The sequence below is a fragment of the Staurois parvus genome, unplaced genomic scaffold, assembly GCF_062004578.1.
Source record: "Staurois parvus isolate SC_StPar_1 unplaced genomic scaffold, SC_StPar_1.0 ptg000470l, whole genome shotgun sequence".
Taxonomy (NCBI): domain Eukaryota; kingdom Metazoa; phylum Chordata; class Amphibia; order Anura; family Ranidae; genus Staurois; species Staurois parvus.
In genome coordinates, this window is record NW_028318266.1 from 2,909,216 (window position 1) to 2,927,829 (window position 18,614).

The window sequence follows — 18,614 nt, forward strand, 5'->3', positions numbered from 1 at the left end:
GAGACAGAGAGAGAGAGAAAGAGAGAGAGAGAGAGAGACTTTGCAGTTCTAACACACTTCATTTCCTAGGGTACTGCTCTTCCATGGATACAGTACAACAAGTCAGTTTTGTCTCCCAAAGACAGGAACTGTGTTACTTGCATGATTATTACCTGAACATAAAGAAATAAATCCTAAAGTAAAGAAAATGAATGCAACCATCACAACTAAGAACTGATAAGCACCCATACATTACATTACATTTTTGTTCTTGGATTTAGATACACTTAAAATACAAATGTTTATTGGGTTTCAATGAGAGTGGAAAGCTAGAGCTCTGAAGTGAAATGTGGGGAGTCTCCTTAAATGTTAATGGCCAGATACCTTGAGAAGTGAATGTCAGTTTTCTATCGACAGAAGATATGAGATTTCATGTCACTCATTCTCCATTGAATATTCACACATCTCTATCTATATTACTTCACTGCTATCTTTCGTAATTTTTTATGAAGAGCTTGTCTTATCTCCTGGTTCCTCAGACTATATATGAGAGGATTCACCAATGGGGTCACTACAATGTACAATAAGGAACTGTACTTGTTTATGTTAGGTGACATCTCACTGGATGGAGTCACATAAATAGTGATCAAGGACCCATAATATGCACCTACAGAGAGCAGGTGGGCACTACATGTTGAAAAGGATTTCTTTCTGGCAGTAGAAGATGAAATCTTGAGAATGATAACAAAAATGTAGATGTATGTCCCGATGATAAAGGTAAGAGCACAGAATGCGGATAGGAGAGAGTATGTGAAGTCTAGCCATTGTGCGATAGATGTGTCTGATGTGGACAATTGCATAACTGGACCAAAATCACAAAAGAAATAATAAATAACACTGGGGCCACAAAACTGAAACTGAATTATCAAAATAAATTCGGATGATGACATGCTCCAAGTTAATACCCAACAACCATAACCCAACAAGAAGCAGATTCTGTGGTTCATAATTACAATGTAATGTAAAGGGTTACAAATAGCTACATATCGATCATAAGACATTACAGCAAGAATAAAACATTGCACAAATCCAAAGATATAATATAAATACATTTGTGTGATACAGCCAGCAACAGACATTTTCCCCTTTGTCCTTATTATTATCTCTGCCATCATTGGTATAATACAAGTGGCTAGGAGGGAATCAGCGAAAGCAAGGTGCTGGAGAAAGAGGAACATTGGAATTTTGAGCTTTTTATTGGTTGACACTAGAAGGATAATTAAAAAGTTTCCGGTCACTATTGCAATGTAAAATAAAAGTAGGACCGTGAAGATTAGAGGTTTGAAGTTGCCTAGACCTTGTACTCCAAGAAGATGGAACTCTGAGACTTTTGTTTGATTGTCTTGACACATCTTAAAAGCCAGGAGGTTGACCTGTCAGATAGGAGAGTGAAATATTTGATCATACAGAGAGTATAAAGAGAGAATGTCAAAGCAACGAGTAAAAATAAATTGTTCACTCAATTTGCCATTAACTTAAGTTTTGAAACATTGAATTACAATCTCCTTTCTAACTGTTCAGGTCTTTTACATCATTTTGTCTTCTGGTCTCCATTGTAACCACATGCTGCTCCGGCAGGGCGGCACGTTCAGGCTCAGTCATGTTATATACTGTATGTGATTGAGCCTGCTCCTGTTTAGGAGCATGTAACAAGCCTGCTGGGGCATGCAGTGCACATCTCCTGTGACCGCTGTGTTTGTCACACACAGTGGATCACTGTTACCTATAACCGGGTATCATGTGATCTCTATGATTGGCCATAACAATCACATGATAACAATGTAAACAGCCTGTCATAAATGGCTTTCCATTCATGAAGAGCTTGCTTACTGTTCACAGAAATCACATGGTACCTGGCTACCTGTACCATGTGATTAGCTTAGCCAATCACAGATCACAATGTAAAGCAAGCTCTTCATGAATGGGAAACCCAATCACAGATCACAATATAAAGCAAGCTCTTCATGAATGGGAAACCCAATCACAGATCACAATATAAAGCAAGCTCTTCATGAATGGGAAACCCAATCACAGATCACAATATAAAGCAAGCTCTTCATGAATGGAAACCCATTTATCACAGTTAAAGATATTGCTTATATGGTGATCTTCATTGTATAAGCAATAAAAATGTTAAAAAAAAACAGAGATCTCTAATCACCCCCCAGAGTAGTACCCCAGAGCCTATGCAACTGGTATACCTGGTGAAAGGAGATACACCTGGCCATAGTTATGATTAGAGGTGGCCAATTCCACAGGAGATTTTGCCAGCCTTAAAATGTAAAACACAATGACGCTCATAATCCCTCTGGTGTTCCTGATGGAGCACACAATATCATGAACAATTGTCCAGCAAGATTCTTCACCTGCTGCCTCCAGGAAGCAGAGGAGTAATAGGAGTAGAAAGGTTCTGCTGGTGAGAAGGGAAGGATGTGCTACTGGTGTTGAGGAAGAAAAGGGTGATGTGAAGAGCAGTTTCACACTTCCCAGATCTAAATGGAGAATAGCACAGGGTTTTGTCCACCAAGAAGGTGGCCTGGGTTTGCAGACTGTTCTCTTTAAGAGGGGAAGTGTCAGGAATGGACTTGCCAATAATGGTGGGACTCACCTGCCTTGTGGGCTGCAGTACCAGGGCTGGCCAGCGGGTGCTCTCAGCAATCAGAGACTCAACCCTGCAGTCAGCCAAACACCTGAAGCTGATTACGGAGGTGTATTTAAGGGATGGCCAGACCTGCAGTCTGGGCCTTGGTGTGTGTTTCTCCATGGGCCCCTGTATCTTGTTACCTGCATTCCTGTTCCTGTTCCTGCCGACTGACTGGTTGCCGACCCTGCCTGATTCTGACCTCTGCTGGCTTCTCCTGTTTGATCCCTGGCTTGTGACCCCGACCATTCTCTGCCTGACCCCCTTTACCTACCTGCCCGTTAGTTGCTGTACCCGGCTCGTGACCTGACTACTCTCTGCCTGCTCCTCCTGTTCCTACCTGCCCGATTGTTATTGACCCGGCCTGCCTGACGACGCTTGCATTGTATGTATTGTTATCTGTGGGTGGTTTGGTTTGGTTCATTTGCACTGTGTTTATGTTTTAGTATTGCACTGCGTTTATGTATTGTTAGTATTAATAAATTATATTGTTTATAACATATCTGAAGCCTGCGTTTCCCTGCGTCAGTTCACATACCTCTGGTCATACCCGGAGCCCTGACAGGAAGCTGCTCTTTATGTGTGGTGCATCACCCCACATTTCTCACAATAGAGTTTGACCTCAAAGCACCCCCTATTATCTACCACCATTTCCAGAACATTTATTTAATCTGGTTGCAATTCCACTGCATGCTAGGCATAACTGCAAGGCAAAATCAAAACAAGTTGGCTTTGGGTGCTTCACTTGTTTTTGTAACAGACAATGTTGTCCTTTGTGTGCTGATCTTTTTTTCAGTGGTTACACTTTTTAAGATTTTTCTTATTCAAGGAGTGAGAGGCCCAGAGTCTCTAATACAAAAATGGAATAGGCAGAAAGTTGATATTTGATACGAAACACTGGAGCCTCACCCACATTCTCTGTCAACCGTATCTTTTTAAGTTACATTATTTATTTGGAACACTATTTTAAGATTAGTATTTGTAGTGCACACTGTTTTATTTACCCCATTCATTAACTTTTGTGTGTCTAGACTTGACCACTGGGTGTAGATAGTGCTACATGTGCTTTAGGTACTAGTCTGCCCTGCAACACGTGTCATTTCAAAGAGCTTGTGCCTGGGGCCACCTTGACCATGATGTGGGGTACCTTTAGAGTGTGCACGCACTCATCAATGCCTGGAGCCAGGTGGGGCTGCGTGTGAAGTCAACATTATGGCAGTACCCCAAAATAGAGATGAGCCATAAAGCGTGTGCAGTAGCTAAAGTTACAGAGTGCCTCTGTAAAGCATGCTGTCCCATATTACTACACACCTTGTCTGTGAGTTGTTGCATTTAGGAAGGACACCATGGAGCCTTTGCCCTCTCCACCTATCCAGTGTATCTCTGCCACCTCATTCCCATTGACAGAATGGGGTCCCGCCATGCACTAGTGCAGACTTCATGCACGCACATAATTAACTCCCGTTGCTCTCCTGTACCATGTGGCTAGGCCTTGGGTCTCCATAATGTGGATTAAGTCCTGAACATTTGGATATCTGGCCACTGGGTAGGGAGCCAGAGCAATGACATCCTCGCTACTGGAGGACCTGTCACATACTACGCTTCCTGACAGGCTGCTAAACTCCTTCCACCAGTCCTTAGTTACCCTTGGTAACTGCTCTCTTGCTTTACTCCTTTTACTAAGTTAACCGTTCATAGTGGACTTGCCTCTTACCCAATATGTGTTTTACAGGCCCTGTTCTTTCACATGCCAGAAACCAGCATGCACCCCTTTTAGAGTAAATTCAGACCAGGCATTGGAACTATTTAGAAACTTTATTGGTGTGATAAATACAAAACACGTTGCAGTGTAGAACATAACTACTGAAAAGTGGCTTCCCAGGCACATTTTAAAAGGTGTCATTCCATTACTGGCATTCTCCAACAGCTGGTAGTGTCCTCCAGAGCTCCACTATCTTATTGGACTACATGGGGCATTGTACTTTGCTGGCTTCCTGTATAACTCTCCAAACTCAGAACTTCTGAACTCCCCTCCAGGCTCCCTCTGGAACTGAACCTTTCCCTTATTTATCTATAACACAGGATGGAGGGCATGCCCTTGAAAAAGCCCAGAAACCGAGGTCCCAGCAGTTAACTTCTTCCCCAGCCTGGGCAGACCAACTAGCTATACTAAATACAAAACTCCCTGTAGGCACCTGACTACAATCTTTCATTGCAATGGGTTAACTTGTGGCTGAGAAGCTAAAAATATAATAATTAACATTTTAAAGATAAACTTAAAAATGATAAATAAAAATTACAGTTGATTTTATTCACAAACAACAGCCAGAAATATTGTCCAGACTCACTTCACAGTATGTAAATGTTTTTATAAGGTGGCTAATAAAAAGGGAGAAAGCAGCCAGGTTTATAATCAAGAATAAAAAAAAAAGTGCCTTATTTCACAGAAAAAAAAGAAATATTGCACTGACTTGGTGCATATTATGGAATCTATTCCTAAATAAAATGTGCTGTGTGAATGTACAGCAGCCAAAGGGAGCTTTGTGGCACATAGGTTACTTTATTATCAGAAAAAAATACCATAAAGTTAGTTCATGTTAAAACACTTAAAAATTAAACCGAATAGAAATATATGTTTTCTTTTTTATATGGACCACAAATGTTACAAAAATAAAATAATAAAAACTAACACATTTTCAAAAGTTATTAAAAAAATGGCAAATATTTTTTGTTTTAAGGCAGCTAATAAATAGATAATTAAACTGCAATGCTGGCCTGTTTCTTAAACCAGAAATTCACAATATGATAAAAATACAATCTTACTTTTAGTTCAATGATAGTAATCTGGTAAGTATGGCAAAACTAACACATAGCATGAGATAATCTGCTAAAGAAAAGAGCATCAATATGGAAAAGGCCAACAGTTCAAACAGACTAAAATGTCGGGGTAATTAAAGGATGAGCAGGTGATTAGTTAAAATACAATATTAAAACGTAATAATAAAATGTGGGACAGATTTTAACAATACTACATTGGAACATAAAATTGGAATATAATGCATACTGAAACTACTGAGGTAAGCAGCATTCTTTTTTACAGCCCAAAAAGAGAGGACAAAAGAGACCAAAAAGGGCCCGGTGTAGTGTTGTGATTTTCAATATCATGACGGTTTGATTGTGGTAATCATTGCATAAAATAAATGGCTGTTTGCAAACAACCTTCATTTTGGAAGATTGTGAATGATTTGTGCTTGACTCTGATTGAATGTTTGCCCAAAAAATTAAAATCTGAATTAGTGGCATAATTCTGCTGCAATTGTGTATTGATTATTCCTGTTTGGTTATTTAACTAAATAAAAAAAATAATATTCTCATTATAATTATTGTGATCATTATTATTATTATTACTATTATTATTATTATTATTATTAATCTGACCTCTCTATCCTGTTTACAGATACCATTAAATGTGAAAGTAAAAGAAAATCCCAGATTTTGGGTTGTCCCCAAAAAAGTAATAGAGTATACATCTTCCAATAGGGACACAAAAAAATATGGGCAATAGGGCAAAAAAAAAAAAAAGAGCAGTTTCTACCTTTTTGGATCAGTTCTCTCAACAGTAATGCATAGAAACCTAAATATAGAAATCATTGGGGTTGATTTACTTAAATAATAACTAAATTACTTTTTTAACTTTTGAACAGAGTGGAGATGGATTAGAACATCTGTCAGGTAGTTATTGCTGTCTGTGTCCCCATTTGGGAAATTCACCCTCTCTATTTGTCCTGTTTACCATTATCATCAAATGTGAAAGTAAAAAAAAAATACCAAATTTTGGATTGTCCCCTGAAAAGTAATAGAGGAGACATCTTGCAATGGAGACACCAATGGCAAAAGAAAAAAATAGCAGTTTCTACCTTTTTGGATCAGTTCTCTCAACAGTAATGCATAGAAATCTAAATATAGAAATCATTGGGGTTGATTTACCTAAAGAAAAACTAAATAATTTTCGCCTTGTTCACAACCGTATGAACTGCTACCTCACCAACAACCTTCTTGATCCCCGACAGTCTGGCTTCCGCCCACAACATTCCACAGATACTGCCCTAGTAAAACTCACTAATGACCTACTAACTGCTAAAACCAATGGCCATTACTCCATACTCATACTCCTTGCCCTTTCCGCTGCCTTTGACACAGTCGACCACCCGCTCCTCCTCAGTAAACTCCACTCCATCAGCCTCCGTGACTCTGCTCTCTCCTGGTTCTCCTCCTACCTTTCTTAGTGCACTTTCAGTGTCACATACAACTTCTCCTCCTCCGCTCCACTTCCTCTTTCTGTTGGGGTACCCCAAGGTTCTGTCCTTGGGCCCCTCCTTTTCTCTCTCTATACCTCTATACCTCCTCCCTGGGCCAACTGATAACCTTGCATGGCTTCCAATACCACCTCTATGCTGATGACACCCAGATCTATCTCTCCGCTCCCCAGCTCCCCAGCTCACCCCCTCAATCTCCTCACGTATCACAAATCTACTAAGCGACATATCAGCATGGATGTCACATCACTACCTTACACTCGATCTTTCAAAAACTGAGCTTGTAATATTTCCATCTCCCTGATCCCCCACTCATGACTTTACCATTAATATCAATAGCACAACCATTGGTCCTTCCCCTCATGCCAGGGTGCTAGGCGTAATCCTAGACTCTGACCTCTCCTTTGAGCCCCACATCCACTCACTGGCTAAATCCTGCCACCTCAACCTCCGGAACATTTCCAATATCCGCCCCTTCCTGACCAATGACACCACAAAACAACTTATCCATGCCTTGGTTAAATCCTGCCTTGATTACAGCAACTCCCTCCTCACATGTCTACCGTTACACAGGCTATCCCCCCTTCAGTCTATTAGGAATGCTGCTGCTAGACCCATACACCTTACAAGCGACTGCTGCCCCTCTCTGCCAATCCCTCCACTGGCCTCCACTAATCCAACGTATAAAATTAAAAATACTAACCACAGCTTACAAAACCATCCACAACACTGCCCCCAGCTACATCACCAACCTCATCCACAGATACCGCCCAAATCGCTCACTCCGCTCCTCCCATGATATCCTCCTCTACCATCCTCTGGAACTCCCTACCACAGCATGTCTGGTCAGCCCCCACCCTGTCTGCCTTTAGGAGATCTTTGAAAACTCACTTCTTCAGGGAAGCCTACCCCACCTCCACCTAAGAACTGTACTTGAACCACCTCCACCAGATCATCCCCTGCAGCTATCACCTTCTGTATCACCTCCCCCTTCCTTTAGACTGTAAGCTCCATGAGTGGGCCCTCCTATTCCTTCTGTACTGAAATGTATTGTAATTGTACTATCTCCCTTATATTGTAAAGCGCTGCACAAACTGTTGGCACTATATAAATCCTGTGTAATAATAATATTAATAATAAATAACTTTTTTTTTTAACTTTTGAATAGAGTGGAGATGGATTAGAACATCTCAGGTATTTATTGCTGTCTGTGCCCCCGTTTTGGAGATTTTACCTCTCTATTTGTCCTATTTACCATTATCATTAAATGTAAAAGTAAAAGAAAATCCCAAATTTTTGATTGTCTCCAGAAAAGTAATAGAGGAGACATCTTACAATGGGGACACAGATGGCAAAAAAAAATGAGCAATTTCTACCTTTTTGGAACAGTTCTCTCAACAGTAATGCATAGAAACCTAAATATAGAAATAGTTGGGGTTGATTTACTTAAAGAATAACTGTCACAGACTGCCAGTGACCTAGACATGTCCCACATGGTCTTCAAAACTCTTGCACAGGAAGCAGCCCTTCTCTCACTGTTCCTGTCCATGCTGCTGGAATCATCTTGCTCCCAGAAAGATGCAGTGTAACGGAAGCGTAGGCAGGACAGAGCACACGGAGAAGATGGAGAACACACAAAACTTTATTGAAGCAACAAAAGGACAGACACTCAATGTGGAAATGGAAGGGAGGGTGATGTGTGCGCAAACCAGGGACGATTCCAGGCACGGGGGGTCTTCAGAGACAGCTTGTAGACCCCCCGTGCCTGGAATCATCCCTGGTTTGCGCACACATCACCCTCCCTGCCATTTCCACATTGAGTGTCTGTCCTTTTGTTGCTTCAATAATGTTTTGTGTGTTCCCCATCTTCTCCGTGTGCTCTGTCCTGCCTATGCTTCCGTTACAATAACAAAATAACTTTTTTTAACTTTTGGATAGAGTGAAGATGGATTAGAACATCTGTCAGGTAGTTATTGCTGTCTGTGCCCCCCATTTGGGAGGTTGACCCTCTCTATTTGTCCTGTTTACCATTATCATCAAATGTGAAAGTAAAAGAAAATCCCAAATTTTGGATTGTCCCCAGAAAAGTAATAGAGACATCTTCCAATGGGGACACAGATGGCAAAAAAAAAATTGAGCAGTTTCTATCTTTTTTGGATCAGTTCTCTCAACAGTAATGCATAGAAACCTAAATATAAAAACCAAGTAATAGAGGAGAAAATAACTTTTTTTAAACTTTTGGAGTGGAGATGGATTAGGATTATGTATCACGAGTTGTAGATATAGTCATTGTTAGCAAAGGTTCCCTGAGACCGGAAAGTTATTTCAAGGGTCCCTCTTGACGGATGTGACGTCACAACGTTTGGCGATCTGTCGGCGTCCGTGGATCCCGGAGGAGGCTGTGTGATTTTAGTGCTGTGATCAAGGTTTATGCTAGTTTCGGTTTAGACACAATTCATTGTAAGTGCAATGATATTTTTTAAATAAATTCTTTGTTATATGTTGCTGCACTATGAGTCTCTTGCTTCCTGAGTACTATTTGAATTATATGAAGAAGGGGTGCCATACTGAATTGTTCCATATATGCTGAGAGTCATCTGCAGACCATTGCTCCCAGAGCACAAGTGCTTTTGCTGGTTTATAATTTGACCAGCACATTGCTCTGGTGAGTTTATTCAATCTATTCAGTGGTGGATTTGTGCACAGTGATTTTGTGTTTTTTTCAAAAGAAGAAATTTGGATTAGAAGATCTTGATTATTGATAAAGATACAAAAAAAAAAAATTTTTTTTGGTGTTGGACACTTGCACATTTAATTTGGACACTATTAAAAATTGATTTATATTAAGATTTATGTATTCACACTATAAGTAATAAGTTTTATAAGTTGTGTGGGATTACTAGCGCAAACCTGTTTTTTTCATTTAAGGGTCCCTCTAAGTTGAAAAAGTTGAGGAAGGCTGCTTGAAAGTGTAACTAAAGGCAAACCTTTCTTTTTCATTTTGAATAGAGCAATGAAAGGTTTTTTTGTTCTATTGGGAAGATTTACCTTCATGATAATGGTAAAAAGGACAAATAGGATGCATTTCCTTAATGGGGACACAGACAGCAATAACAACCTAATAGGTGTTCTAATTCCTCTCCACACAATCCAAAACTATCCTTTAGGTATATTTTAAATAAATACAAAATATCTTTCTAAATGTCAAATTTTGAAAGAGAACAAAAATATCACACAAATATCCTTCTTCCACCTTCCACCAATAAAAAAAGACGTCAAAGAAACCTATTTATATACTTTCATTACATTTCAATATTTCACACTTAGAAAGATATTTTGTATTTTCTTAAATTAACTTCATTGTTATGTGTGTCCTGTGAAAACAGCTTCCCTTTAACTGGTATTCTAGTCACCTTTTTACTTTTGTATGAATACATCTGCTGCAGGGAGCGCACTGACTTAGTGAGTTGGCGTACTTAAACCATTTTACCTCTTTATTAGCAATAAAAACTGACAGGGGTTCTAATCCTTCCCCACTGTATCCATCCCACTATTTATCGCATGAGATAAAATGCTGCATGATTTCACCCCAAATTTTAAAGAGGAAAATACCACTTTGTAAATGGAGCCCATTACCAGAATACTGGAGGGAAATTTGCACCCAGAAGCTACAACTGGGACACACATTCCTACATGGCAATGAAACAAAACAAGTTTAGTTTCGGCACAAAAAAGTGAAGGCTATAAAGTGGCTATCACAATCTCTTGGGCCAATGACATCAATGAGTCACTTTTTGGAGATCCCAAACACGTAGTTCATACTAGACAACCAAAGAATTTATAGGGCCTGGTGGCTCTTTGTCCAAAAAGAATGGGCAGCTTTACCACATGAGAAAATAAAGGGTCTCATTCACAATTATCACAAGAGACTGCAAAAAGTAATTGATGCTACATGATATTAAGACGTGATCCAGTGTAAACAATTGAACAGGAGCAATTTATTATTTTTGTATTTACAATGATTTTCTCAATTGTTGTGCTATGTGGTGATGCCTAATGTTAAACATTGAACGAAAATAGTCTAGACTGAAATAATTTATAAAAAATGTGTAGGGCCTGATACAGCTGTATCTTGACAGATTAAGATGAACCATTTACACCTCTCTCTGCCAACGAAAACCCTAAACCTAGTTTCTGACAGAAGCCATTTAACCAACATTTGTTTTATTGGATGGTGGGAAGATGTTCACTAAACGATTGATTCCCATCCAGTTAGCGTACAGATAGGATTTATCATCTGGATATCAACACTGGAAAGCCAAATTGCTTGCAGACAAGTCAGTTCCCGAACAAGGTGGTCCTTTAGTACCCAAGAATAAACAGCCAATGTGGGTTCCCATGAGCCGTGAACTATTTCTGCAGCATAGATTGCAAGTCCCACATTTTATGAGCCCTTCTCCTGCTGGATCGTGGCAGCTGCCTCTACTGCCTACCCATTGGCCTTGCCCTGAGTTACATTGCACATTTTGAATCCAGTATTATTTCTACACTTTAAAGCAGTAAATCTTTTACATTTTGAGGAAAAACAGGTGTTTGTTTTGTAAATTTCTTTAAAAGAGTAGACTGGTTACTGATATTTGGCTAATTGGTTGGTCTAAAGCTGTGCAGAGTTACCTACCTTTTTGAGTAACGCATATCACTCATGAACATCTGCAGTCTACAGATATGAATTATCTAAGGTCATTTTATAGTTTCCTACATCAATTATTAAGTCCTTTGGGTTTTCTATCATCGTTCCTTCTGTATAATAGTATCTACTGAGCCTTTGTTGATACAGCCGTGTATTTACCACTAATGAGCCATTGTAAAAAGAAGTCCCTGGAGTAACTACTGATTCCTTCTTATTATATTATTATTATATTATATATTATTTATTAATTAAGACTAGCAAAACAGAAAACTCCATAATACACATAGAAATAGAAAATCTATGGGTCCCAGTCTAGTTTTTTGGCAAAGATTGGGGCTCACACATTCTGATTGTAACAATTCTAACCGAGTCCTACTAGTGTTTATTATACATTGGGGCTGATTTACTTTGCACTGGAGAGTGCAAAATCAGATTCACTTCTGCATAGAAACCAATCAGCTTCCAGGTTTTATTACCAAAGCTTAACAAGCTGAGGTTAGAGCAGTGCCTTTTTACAGACAAGGCACCCTTTAAAATTTTGGATAATGTCAAGGCACCCTTTAAAATTATGGACAGTATTGAGGCACCCCATTCTAAAATGTAAAAGCCATTCTAATAATTTATAAAACGCAGCAATATCCACACATGTAGGACAACCAACATTAGAGGTAATTTATTCTTCCAAAGCAAATATACTTTTGCACACTGGTACTGACTAGTATTCCATTGTTTCTTTTTTCCCTCAGTTTTTCTCCATCACTAAGCTAATGTGACCCCAGCAACGATGGAGAGGGGCAGAGGAGGATCAAAAAAGGATGCTGTGCATCCTCCTTATCAACTGATGATGTCATTAGTTGTCAGGACTCTGTTGGCTAGAAGGTCGTAATGGCGCACAATGAAAGCCTGTTGCTTTGTGTAACCAAAATGTAGGCTTGATCCACCTGCTGGCTTGTGTACAGGTTTTGGGCAATTTTTTGACATTTTGCCAAGGCACCCCTGAAGAAACCTCAAGGCACCCCAGGGTGCTTGGGCACCCTGGTTGAAAAATGCTGGGTTAGAGGCTGACTGGTTTCTATATAGAAGTGAGCCTGATTTTGCACTCTCCAGCTTTAGTAAATAAACCCTGTTGTGTAATATTTTCCATACTGGACCACTCCACATTGGTGCATGAAGTAGTTTCAAGAGAAGGGGGCTAGTCTGGGGCAATGGGAACATTTGCCTCTTGGGCCAGTATTAATAATTTAACCCCAGCCTGCAATGCTGGCAGAGAAAGCTACTTGATTGTCAGTTTATTGTTTACAAGACAGACTGCTCTTGTTCACATCTGAGCAGAAGATTCTGTATTTATTCAGTGACAGAGATAGCTGCTGCACAGAACACAGAGCAGCTGATGTTCAGTCACTCTCCATCCACCAGAGGGCGAGGTGAGGACATGCACTGTTAGAGACCTATGAGAGTAAACATGGAAGATTGTGGGGAGTGTAGTTCTCTAAAAGACGTAGTCATTACCACAGGCTTGCTATAAACTGCAATTGCCAGTAGAAAAAAATGAAAGAGGAGGGGTTGAAATAGTTTTCTCCTGACAGAGGAAGAAGTCTCTCTTTCCTTGGGGAGACGAGGACTGGGACAAACTGCAACCCACCTGAGAGCTGTGAAGCTGGTGAGCGGGTGATTCCTATCTAAGAGCAGTGGAGGCAAACCAGATGCTATTCTGGAGCCTTGGAGGATGTAAACGTGTAATTTAAAGAACCTTGGAACCTTTCAATGGAGTATTTTGAGCCACCTTGAAAAGACCCTTTCTCACTAAATGATACATGTATTTTAGCTATTTTCATTGATACATATCTCACAGGCCACTGCCAAGCTCTCCAAGGCCTTTTTGACAATCCCTTTCCCCCTTACCTGTTAGCCCAGGGCCATTACTGATTTCTATGTGTCAGCTCTTATTGACTTCAATGGAGCTCGGATTTGGGATCTAAACTTCCCAAAATCCATACCAGACCCTTATCCAAGCATGCAGCCCGGCAAGTCAGGAAGGGGAGAATAAGTGAGCACCTCCCTCTCCTAAACCATACCAGACCACATGCCCTCAACATGGGGGGTGCTTTGGGGCAGGGGGGCTACAACTGTGGCCAGTGGTTGCGGGGGTCTGTGGGTGGGATGCTTATCGAAATCTGGAAGCCCCTTTTAAAAAGGGGGGACCCCAGATCCAACTTCCCTGTGTGAATGAGTATGGGGTACATGGTACCTCTACCCATTCACATAAAAAAAATTGTAGTGGAAACATGATAGGAGACAGTCTTTGACAAGTCCTTTACTAAAAACAAAAATTTTAAAAATATCATCGAAGTAGATCCAATGTCAATCACAATGCCCTCCGCCACCACCTAAAAAAAAATACTCCGCTGTTGACGCTGTCTCCTGCCATCTGTCAGCTGCACCAGGATGACAGTTCTTAAATAATGTGATGATGTCACAAGGATGTGGGGTCACCCCATCCCCTTGTGACATCATCATGCTCTGTGATTGGCCAAAGCTTTGGCCAATCACAAAGCACTGTCAGGGTGCAATGCATTTTAGGGTGTGGCGGGCAAACAGCCCACCGAACACTCTTACCATTCATGTGTTCACCAAACACACGAACGGCCGTGTAACAGTGTATACCCAGAGATGGACGCGGTTCAACCATTTTGGCTTCAACCTCCATCTTGACAAAGGGGTTAACCATCCTGACAAACATATTTCCCCCTCATTCCCCCCCTTCCCTCTCTGTTCAGCCACAGTGACATCTGATTGTGGGTCACTGGAAGGCTAGAGCCAGCAGGGAGCCCAGAGCTATAAAACACCTCTCTGAGCTGGGGCCTAGCTGTCCAAAGAACCTGTGCAATTTAACACCTCGTATAAGACAAGGCAAGCTTTCCCTGGAGTTCAAAGAACTTTCCCAGGAAACACGACCAGATAACCTTTGTTAAAATCCATTTTTCCCCTATGCCTCATATCTTGGAATATGAGAGACTTACACAAAAACTGGACATATCGTCAGATTGGCCACGAGAAGGCGAACAGTTTGGTAGGTCACTCGCATTCTCTCGAATACATAGAAAAGCCAAAAAATAGATCTTGTGAACCGTTCAGTGTATAATTTCATAATTCATATCTAATCAATCCTCAGACGTGTCTGCCTAATAATCTACCCACGGGTGGAATGTCACTTGTGCAGATGGAAAGTTATGGGCCAAAATATGAGTTATGGGAGATTTTGGCTCTAGTTGAGGTATCCGCTCATACCTACATGTTCTAAACGGGGTATTGGTTCTTGACTTCAGAGACACCCCCTGCTGGGGAACTACAAATTAGGCTGTCAGGCCTAAGAAGAGTGAGTTGAAGACGTCTCCCATTTTAACATCAGTACCACCTGAGAAGACCCGTGCCCTTTCGCTCTGAAACTTGAATCTGCTAACCCAGGACTTTGGCAAGTACCTTAACCCTTTCACCTCTCTCTGATATCTCTTTTGCTGTGCTGTTAGTGTCTGTATATTTATATATATATCTTAGTTACATCTTTTTCTGTAAATATTTTTATTGCACCCGTTTGACCTTTTAGTAATAAATCTTTCCTTCTGAAGGTGTTGAACTGTTTCTATAGCTCTGTATTGCAATTTACGAATTCCTGCCTCTAAAGAGAACGCTGCTGTGTTTGTTTAACCCTCTGTATAACCGTGTAATACAGACGATTACCTCAACCATTATAGTGTTATTGCGGATATCACCGAGTTTCCTCTTTCTCTGTACAAAAAGGAGGTGGTGGCATTGTGAAGGGTTAATTGCGTAATTAACCTGACCCAGTAACAATCGCTCAGGCTGCCGGTACATCGATTGTGGTCCAATTAGCTGGAAAATTGTTGTGCAGGGTGCAGCTGGGTGTGGCATTGTTACGCACGTGACATTGCCGTTTTAGATCGGTTGGGGGGACGCCTACCCTGTGCAAAGGTATTCCTAGATTGGGGTGCGGGAAGGGGGGTGAAGGAGGTGGGGGTCTCGGAGGAAATTCCCACACCTGTTTTATTGGGTGCTGACCTAGGCACTCTTGTTTCCTATTATGACCCTGTCGAGAATACCTGGAAGGTTCCCTGGAACTCTCTGGACATGCCAAGGTACTGTGTGCAGATATTGGGATAATGTCTGGGCAACCTGTGGATGGACATGACATCGCAGTTTTAGATCGGCTAGTCCTCCAGGTCACATGTTTGGTGAGAAGGTCTGGGGTCTGACACCACGATCGTGACAGGCCGGTGTTCTAGTTCAACTACAGCCTATCAGTATTTAACTGAATTCCTTTTTTATCTGTTTAATTTACCTTTAAATGTGTTTTGTCATGTATTTCCAATAAATGTTAAAAATATCTGCCGATCTGAGAGAAATCCAATGAGCTTGTAACTTCCTGACTACACTTCCTAAGCTGACTACACAGCGCCTCTCGTTGCATTGAAATCCCAAGTGGTCCTATCAGTCCGGTCCAAGCTACTGCTCCAAAACATCTCCATTTATGTTATGAAGATGAGGAGAAGCAGAAATGTTTTGCAGTTCATTTTCACACACTTCATTGCACACTTAAAGTGGAAGGAAAGCCTAAATGCTTTGAATGGGCCACTGCAGTCCTAACCAATCATTAAACATCCTGATATGCCCCAAAAGCAGAGTTGCTCCCCATCATGTGACCACAATCCCAGTTCACTTATACACAGAGTGGCCGGCGGACGTGTGCATTATCTTCTAGCCTTGTTACTCATGAGAAGGCATGTAAGAGGAAGGGAGGATGACAGGCGGGACTGAGTGGGGTAGAGTGCAAGGTGGATGGCTGGCTGAGAGATCTCGGAGTGACAACTGCACCAGAACATGGACATTCATATGTCACAAGTAGAGGAAATGGGAGGGGGGACTGTGTGTGGCAGATCAGAGCTGGCTGGCATAACCAGGACCGACAATGACAAAGTGTGCAGGAACATTCGGCTGCACACATCAAATGTTGTCGGTACAAGAAAGGAGGGGTTCTGAATGGCTTGATTAGATAGTTGTTTCTAATCAAACATTCAGAAAACTAAAAAGTGGATAGTACAGATGTGGATGTCAGAAAGCATAGAAATGTGTGGGAGATTTTCATTCTTGATTGAAATTCCACTTTCATTTCAAAAAGCGAAAACACGGCTCCTTCATGGAAACAGCACAGCAATTGAGTGTTGTCACCCTAGGACCAGGTGAAAATGAAGAAAACATTTTTTTAAAAATAAAACTTAATGCAGCCATCATAACAAAGGACCAATAAGCTCCCATGCTATCCATTTTTGTTCTTGGATTTTGATGCGCTTAAAAAAATATTTATTGGGTTTCATTGAGAGTGGAAAGCCCAGAGCTCTGAAATGGAATGTGGGGTGCCCCAGTACATTTTAAGGGTAAAATAGAGTCCAGCTTGAGAAGTGAATGTCAGTGTTCCATCGACAGAAGATTTGTTATTTCATCTCTCTCATCCTACTTTGAAAATACACCCATCTCTATCTAAATACACACATCTCTATCTAAATACACCCATCTCTATCTAAATACACACATCTCTATCTAAATACACACATCTCTATCTAAATACACACATCTCTATCTACAATACACACATCTCTATCTACAATACACACATCTCTATCTAAATGGTCTTACTGCTATCTTCCTCCACTTCTTATGAAGAGCTTGTTTTATCTCCTGGTTCCTCAGGCTATATATGAGAGGATTCATCAATGGGGTCACTACAATGTACAACAGACAACTGTACTTGTTCACGTTAGGTGACATCTCAGTAGACGGAGTCACGTAAATAGTAATTAAGGACCCATAATATGCACCCACAGAGATCAGGTGGGCACTACATGTTGAAAAGGATTTCTTTCTGGCAGTAGAAGATGAAATCTTGAAAATTACAATAAAAATGTAGATGTATGTCCCGATGATAAAGGTAAGAGTACAGAATAAGAAAAGGGCAGAGTATGTGAAGTCTAGCCATTGTACGATAGATGTGTCTGATGTGGACAATTGCACAACTGGACCAAAATCACAAAACAAGTAATCAATGTCACTGGGGCCACAAAACTGAAACTGACTTATCCAAATAAATTCAGTTGAACATATGCTGCAAGTTAATACCCAACAACCATAACCCAACAAGAAGCAGATCCTGCGGTCCATAATTAAAATATAATGTAAAGGGTTACAAATAGCTACATATCGATCATAAGACATTACAGCAAGAATAAAACATTGCACAGATACAAAGATATAATAGAAATACATTTGTGTGATACAGCCAGCAACAGACATTTTCCCCTTTGTCCTTATTATTATCTCTGCAATCATTGGTATAACACAAGTGGCTAGGAGGGAATCAGCGAAAGCAAGGTGCTGGAGAAAGATGAACATTGGAATTTTGAGCTTTTTATTGGTTGACACTAGAAGGATAATTAAAAAGTTTCCGGTCACTATTGCAATGTAAAATAAAAGTAGGACCATGAAGATTAGAGGTTTGAAGTTGCCTAGACCTTGTACTCCAAGAAGCTGGAACTCTGAGACTTTTGTTTGATTGTCTTGACACATCTTAAAAGCCAGGAGGTTGACCTGTCAGATAGGAGAGTGAAATATTTGATCATACAGAGAGTATAAAGAGAGAATGTCAAAGCAATGAGTAAAAATAAATTGTTCACTCAATTTGCCATGAACTTAAGTTTGGAAATATCGAATTACAATCTCCTTTCTAACTGTTCAGGTCTTTTACATCATTTTGTCTTCTGGTCTTCCCTCTCGTACAGGCTCAGTCATGTATATTTATGTGATTGAGCCTGCTCCTGTTTAGGAGCATGTAACAAGCCTGCTGGGGCATGCAGTGCGC

General features: G+C 40.6%; 2 protein-coding genes across 2 annotated transcripts; both read right to left on the minus strand.

Moving 5' to 3' along the window:
* Positions 1-455: 455 nt before the first annotated feature.
* On the minus strand, positions 456-1,391 carry LOC149452545 (olfactory receptor 5P55-like). The gene has a single exon (XM_089689196.1). The coding sequence runs from the start codon at positions 1,389-1,391 to the stop codon at positions 456-458; it is 936 nt and encodes a 311-aa protein (XP_089545322.1).
* Positions 1,392-17,377: 15,986 nt separating this feature from the next.
* Positions 17,378-18,322, minus strand: LOC149452546 (olfactory receptor 5P55-like). The gene has a single exon (XM_089689197.1). It carries the CDS (start codon positions 18,320-18,322, stop codon positions 17,378-17,380), a length of 945 nt encoding a protein of 314 aa, XP_089545323.1.
* Between the last annotated feature and the right edge of the window lie 292 nt (positions 18,323-18,614).

What these genes read in the sequence shown, in the direction of transcription:
- LOC149452545 (XM_089689196.1), bottom strand. Translation starts at nt 1,391, where the DNA reads ATGTGTCAAGACAATCAAACAAAAGTCTCAGAGTTCCATCTTCTTGGA.
- LOC149452546 (XM_089689197.1), bottom strand. Translation starts at nt 18,322, where the DNA reads ATGTGTCAAGACAATCAAACAAAAGTCTCAGAGTTCCAGCTTCTTGGA.